At 34.7% G+C, this 6,603-nt stretch overlaps 1 protein-coding gene across 1 annotated transcript; it reads left to right on the top strand.

Moving 5' to 3' along the window:
- Nucleotides 1-2,887: 2,887 nt before the first annotated feature.
- LOC133300405 (uncharacterized) lies at nt 2,888-5,777 on the top strand. Its single transcript, XM_061499940.1, has 10 exons — nt 2,888-2,965; nt 3,060-3,176; nt 3,308-3,569; nt 3,714-3,862; nt 4,098-4,414; nt 4,526-4,625; nt 4,799-4,858; nt 4,984-5,067; nt 5,141-5,257; nt 5,404-5,777. Exons 1-10 carry the CDS (start codon nt 2,888-2,890, stop codon nt 5,701-5,703), a joined length of 1,584 nt encoding a protein of 527 aa, XP_061355924.1. The 3' UTR covers nt 5,704-5,777.
- Nucleotides 5,778-6,603: the final 826 nt, after the last annotated feature.

The raw sequence follows: 6,603 nt of genomic DNA, 5'->3' as shown, positions 1-6,603 counted from the left end.
TTATTGGATATATGTATACAATATTGGGTGCAGCGGTAGTATATTAAAAATTTCCCAACTAGTGGTAGCAGTTCTTAGCCTAACTAATTCGATTTGAGATTTGTCTCTCTTCAAATCTTGAGATATAGTTGCCACCAAGGAAGCACGGACACTTGTAAAAACAGGAAGAGTCGGGTCCGACACGCGGTTGACTTTTTCCGACACGTTGACCATTCCGACACGCGAATTTGACCGTGTCCGACACGGTCAAATGGCATTTTCGTAATTTTTTTTTAAATTTTTTTAATTTTTTTTTAAAGTTAAAATATATTAATAAAGCTTCCACCTCATCATATCAATTTCATCTTTTGTCTTTTTTCTCCTTAAGTAGATAAGAGATCATCTCAGCATCATTGTTGTCAATTCCTATCACGCTCTTGTTGTATTTTCTTCTCTCTGATCTCTCTCTAATATGATTTGATCTCTCTATCTGATATTATATCTCTCTCTCATCCCAGTTCTTATTTTTTTTATTAAAGCTTCCATCTTTATAACGTGTGGATGGGTATTATTAATTTAGTTTCATTTTTTTGTTAAATTATTAAATATTAAATGAAATATACACTATATACATTAAAAATATTATTTAATATTAAAACGTGGCCCAACATGTTGAAATCCATAATTTTTTAGGATTGACGTGTCAGAATGTCATGTCGTGTCGTGTCACGTGTCGCGTGTCGCGTGTCGTATCGGTGCTACATAGGTTGCCACTAGGCTAAGAATTCTTGGGTAAAATAGTTAGATATTTGAATTATTAAAAAAAAAAGACTTTATTCAATTCACTGGTCCACCCTACTGATTCTTCCCAATTTATCAACTTGATAGGTCACTAATTTACCGGTTGAATTGAAGCAACCGTGTGCATCCGAGTCTTCTTTTAACTGTATTTTTCGAATAGGACAAACAATAAAAAGTTTTAAAGTATATGAATTTTTTATACAAAAAATTATTATCAAAATTTAATCTCTATCATAATAATCTTTATCTAAATTCTTTCAACAATCTAAACCATGCTTACTTGGCAATACATTTTATTATGTTCATCTTTAATATAATTCAACCATTCAATAAATGGTTGCTTCCAAATAAAAAAAGATAGTCTCAGAAGTCTTGGAATTGGAATGCCCTATAATTCAAATGAGCAAGGGAATTATTTAGTTGGCAAAGCATGTGATTCGTGCAGCTTTTGCCTGACAAGAACCATCCCATGAACTTATTTAATTAATACATAAACTTCATTGCATTATATACCGCAAAAAGTAACCAATCCCCACCAAATTATAATAGGAGGATAATTATTACTCTCAGAAATACACACACACTCTAATAATGTGTTCAATATGAAAAATGGTAAAAGCAAAATGAGAAGGTGGAAAGGATCGTGGGGGTTAAAACTTAAAACACAAACACCTGACCTTAAAAAAAAAAAAAATTAAGAATGTAACAAACAATAGTAGTTTAGTTGGATTCACGGAAATGAGCACGTGGGGTGAGGGATCTTCTCGAGTATTGTCCTTGACAGATGTTTAAAACTTTTAATTTCAGCGTCCATCCCGAATTAAATTACCTATTACTTCAATTCAAAATCTTAAAATTTTCAGTTATTAAGTGAAGATTTTTTTAGTGATTTATATTATTTTTTAACACATTTCCTCACGCAAGAGTCTTTTGAAAGTGAGAGCATCGAGCTCGTGACTTTTTGGTCATTGAAATTCTAATACCATATAAAAAACCACTTCAATTCAAAATGTCAAACGAGGACATTTGTTAATGATTTATATTATACAAAATAGTTGCTAATTGATAAAATAAAAAACTAAGAATGTGAGGATACAGGTCGGTTCATGATGACAGAAGCTTTGTTTGGAGCCTAGCCTTCAATTCAATGTCAATCTCAGTAGCTAGCTTTGTGTGTCTTATTCTGCTTTTCAGGGCCAGGTTGGATGTGCATCTATCCATATTCTATAGTCTTTTTCGCATGACCAGTCATTTCTTTCAAGTTTCATTCACCATTCCGAAACTGCAAGCTACCTCTCTCTCTCTTTCTGTCCCCTTCACTGTACCATTCTTCAATATTATTATATTCTTTTCATTCTAAGCGGTGGAACTGGAAACAACTGGAGTGTGGAGACTCGCCTCAACCACCATCCCATCTTTTTCTTCTTCTTCTTCTATCCACCATATTTTTTGTAGTATAGTGTTTGACATCTTCTTCAAATGGTGCTTCATTTATTGTCATGTTTCAGTCTCCTTCTGGATCAATGAGCTGGTTTGTTTAATGCCTAGATAAAAAAAAAAGGTTTGATTTTTAACTGCCCCAAGTGATTGATCACGGTTTCAATGAATTTGTATATCTTCCAAGTTGATCCTGTCTATGCGATTTGTCTATAGAAGTTGACAATTGGGTTTGAATGGTAATTTCAGATTTTTAGTATAACTTGAAAACATGAACACCAGAGACAGGACTAGGAAAGCTCCAATAGCACACCAAAAAGTAATTAAACTTGCTAAAGTCAGAATTCAAAAAAGGATACATTCATGTCGTATGATATGTTTGAAAAAGAGTTTGTGCAGTAGATAAAGTTGATTATTATTATTATTAAAGTATCTTAGCATCGTAACAGCTTTCATCACTCACAAACTTTGGCTTCAGTTTCAATGACCCGAAAATTCTGAAAGGTCGGCATTGTTGTATTAAGATTACTGTTTCATAAAGGACACACTGTTTCATAATTCATGAATAGTTACTCTCAATAGCTTTCTGGGATTTGATTTTTTTTTTTTTTTTGTTATTTTTTTCATTGATGGATTCTAACCTCTTTAGCCTTGAATGAAAAGGTAAATGATGCAGGGAAGCTTGAGGAATGCAACTAAAGGTGGAAAAGCCTCAAGCAAAGAAAGAAAATTGGCGTTGCAACAAGATGTATTGGCACCATTTCTTTTCCATCTCTTTATTTGGGTTTCACTTTCTTGTATTGTCTTTAACTGGAAACTGAGCTGAATTCTCCAACTTGAAGGTGGATAGGTTGAAGAAGAAGCTTAGGAATGAAGAGAATATCCATAAGGCATTGGAGAGAGCTTTCAATAGACCTTTGGGAGCTATGCCTCGTCTTCCTCCTTATCTCCCTCCCCATGTTAGTAAATGAACCTCTCTCCCTTTCTATTGTTCAGTCCTTTTCTGAACAAGTACTGTTGTCTGTTGCTAAGTTAGAAAGTGATTTAGAAAAGAAATTTGACTGTTGATTTTTAATGTTGAAAATTATAGATACTAGCCCTTCTGGCTGAACTGGCAGTTCTGGAAGAGGAAATTTTTAGGCTTGAAGGGCAGGTAGTGAATTTCAGACAGGATTTGTACCAGGAAGCTGTCTACATGTCATCTTCTAAGAGGAAAATGGAGCACTCAGATTCTCCAAACAAATCAAACCCAACAATGGATAGTCCCAAATTGGATAAATTGAAGTCTCTTTCCCAAACAGATGGTAATAATCCAGCAACATCTGCAACTAGGCCTACCACAACACTCCCAGGTGAGAAACTCATCATTGTGTTTCACTGGTTCAGCTTAATTAAGTGCTGTTTAAGATTTGAGGCTAAATTTCTTAACATTCACTTTGTACCAAAAAAAGTGTAGTCCCTCCCTCATGGCTTGTGTCTGTTGTTTGGCTTGTCAGAGAATGGACAAGGAAAAGAGAATCAATCATGTACTAATTCTTCCAAGAGCATGCAGCAATCTTCAAACCAAATGAACAAAACTCCAATTAAAAAACTTAATTTTGACAATAAATCACTGCAGAAAAAGTGGGAACCTCCAAAAAGACAGGTATGTCATGTTTACTGTAGAAATAGTTTTCAGTTGTGTGATAGGGCTAGTAGGAGGGTGAGCTTGGAGCAAGGTAAGGTTGCTTCTTGTGATCGGAAGATCACGGATTCGATTTTGGAAAATAGTCTCTTTGCAAATATACAAAGATAAGACTGAGTACAATCGACGTCACCCCTACCCTCCCTAAGTGATAGGGCTAGTAGGTGAAAACTTAAGAAATTTTTCCACTTTGCAGCAAGAACCAAGGGTAAACGACCAGAAAATTGTAGAAGCAAGAAATCCTAGTCCACACAAAATGCCACCTGTAGCTGACAGCCCAAATATAGTTTCTGAAAATATTCTAAAGTGCTTATCAAGCATTCTGTTGAGAATGAGTGCTGTGAAGAATCCACGTTATGCAGGTGACATACCACCCTTTTGGGATCCGTATGGTATCTGTTTGGAATTTGGAAAGAGGGATATTGGTCCGTACAAGCAATTATGTGCAATTGATGCTAAATCTTTCAATCCAAAACGAGCTGCAAATACTTTGTTTTTACTACATCGGTTAAAGTATGTTACATTCTATTTAAATTAAAATACTGTTTACATTTCCATGATACTAGTTAGTTATAATGTGTGTTAATTAGAAGTTACAGTATTCTGGTTTTGGGAAATTTGCAGACTTCTTTTTAGGAGACTAGCCTCTGTCAACTTAGAGAACCTCAACCATCAGGAGAAGCTTGCATTCTGGATCAACATCTATAACTCGTGTATGATGAATGTATGTCTATTAAGTTCGTTAGAATAGCATTCAGTATAAGTATCTAAAATTTTCTGTTTTCTAACTATATTATTTTTCTCTTTAATATCAGTAATAGTTTATCTCAAGTGGTGTAATTAATTTTCTTTTCAAACCATAATAAAGATGGTATCTAAATTTCTACTTTGCTTCAGGCATTCATAGAGAATGGTATACCAGAGAGTCCTGAAATGGCTGTTGTGCTGATGCGGAAGGTATGAAATGCTATAGAATTTTGCTTCTTCTGGATAGGATTGTAATGTATAGTGTTTGTTCTTCTAGTTGAGTATGACATAGCACAGGTGTGCTCGACAATTTATGCTGTTTTCTTGTTACTTAGGCAACAATTAATGTGGGTGGACACATGCTAAGTGCAACAATCATAGAGCATTTCATTTTAAGACTTCCTTATCACTGGAAATTTGTAAGTCTTGGCCATCTTAACTCTAGCTTTTATATAAATGAGAATAAAGAGTTAACCAATGAATTCCAAACAGACGTTTTCCAAAGGAGCAAAAAATCATGAAATGACAGCAAGAAGCATATATGGACTCGAGTTTTCAGAGCCCTTAGTGACATTTGCTCTATCTTGTGGAACATGGTCCTCTCCTGCTGTAAGTTGATGAGTAGTTTACACAGAATTTTGTGATATTCCATAACCCCACATCTAATCCATTCATGATTTGCATTTTGTCTCATTGCATCATTAAACAAGATTTGAAAATTCCATCCCTCTTGTCATAAACTATGCCAAATGCAGGTGAGAGTCTACACAGCATCCCAGGTTGAGAATGAATTGGAAGTGGCCAAAAGAGAGTACTTACAGGCAACAGTTGGAATTTCAACATCTAAGTTTGCTATCCCAAAGCTTCTGGATTGGTATTTACTGAACTTTGCAAAAGACTTGGAATCATTGATGGATTGGATCTGCCTCCAGTTGCCAAGTGAACTGAGGAAAGAAGCCATTACATTCCTTGAGAAAAGAAAAACTGAACCCCTCTCACAATTTGTACAAATTTTGCCATATGAGTTCAGTTTTAGATACTTGCTATGCACATAGTTTTACTCCAGTTTTCTCTATATTGTTTTATTGGTGTTGGGGATGCAATTATGTATACAGCTGTAGATCATACATATTACGAATATAGATTATCATCTCTTCTATTCTACAATTGGGTAGATTTCTTTAGATCCTTCTTAACAAAAATGAAAAAAGTAAGCACTGTATAACCTTTGGAATTTGAACTATATAATTGTGTAACTTTTTCAGAAATCTTATTTGTTCCTTCCAATTACATTTGAATCAGTGTCCAACCAATACAATATCAATTAAAAGGCTTATAGGGTCAACCCACTAGGATTGATTTAGTGATAAGAGATTTAAGTAATTTGCATGAAGTCATAAGTTCAAACATCAGTGCTCTCATTGTATATAAAAAAAAAGGCTTATAGAGTCCATTTTTAAAATCTCACTTGGATTGAACAGAACCAAATCTGATTATTTTCTGTGTGCAATAAATGGATCTTTAACTTCATTGACAAGAAAACAAAGGAAGTGATGAAGGTGTATGAAAGTATTAGCTGTATATTAAATGACACCTGTTACCATGTCAATCAATGAACAATGGTGAGTATGAGTTCACATGTTCTGAAGATTATAGTCATCAATGAACAATGGTGCGTTCACATGTACTGAAGATTTATAGTCCAACATCCAAACGAGGAGTGATAACGAAATTCTCTAGTTATTAGCACACACATTGTGGTCCATCTCATGACAGGTTGCTTTTGGTGTGGCAGAAGAGGCCTCTTCAATAAATATACTTGACAGTTGACACAATAAAAGTGCTCTAATTGCAACTCCATTTTTGTGTTCACCGTGCTTTTATGGCTTGTGGGTTGCATGCAGTCTTTGCTGCAAAAAAGCTGAATTTTTTACTCAATCTTCTCCTTGTATTGT

The sequence above is a fragment of the Gastrolobium bilobum genome, unplaced genomic scaffold, assembly GCF_033153095.1.
Source record: "Gastrolobium bilobum isolate Gb01-03AN ecotype WA unplaced genomic scaffold, APGP_CSIRO_Gbil_v1 utg43050, whole genome shotgun sequence".
Lineage (NCBI taxonomy): Eukaryota > Viridiplantae > Streptophyta > Magnoliopsida > Fabales > Fabaceae > Gastrolobium > Gastrolobium bilobum.
Note: the sequence above shows the minus strand (reverse complement) of the source record. Positions and strands in the feature narration are given on the sequence as shown.

Bases quoted from the DNA above. Each gene is read 5' to 3' on its own strand.
- LOC133300405 (XM_061499940.1), top strand. From the start codon at position 2,888: ATGCAGGGAAGCTTGAGGAATGCAACTAAAGGTGGAAAAGCCTCAAGC. The intron at 2,966-3,059 runs GTATTGGCACCA...TCCAACTTGAAG, and splicing joins AATTGGCGTTGCAACAAGAT to GTGGATAGGTTGAAGAAGAA. The intron at 5,258-5,403 runs GTAAGTTGATGA...TGCCAAATGCAG, and splicing joins GAACATGGTCCTCTCCTGCT to GTGAGAGTCTACACAGCATC.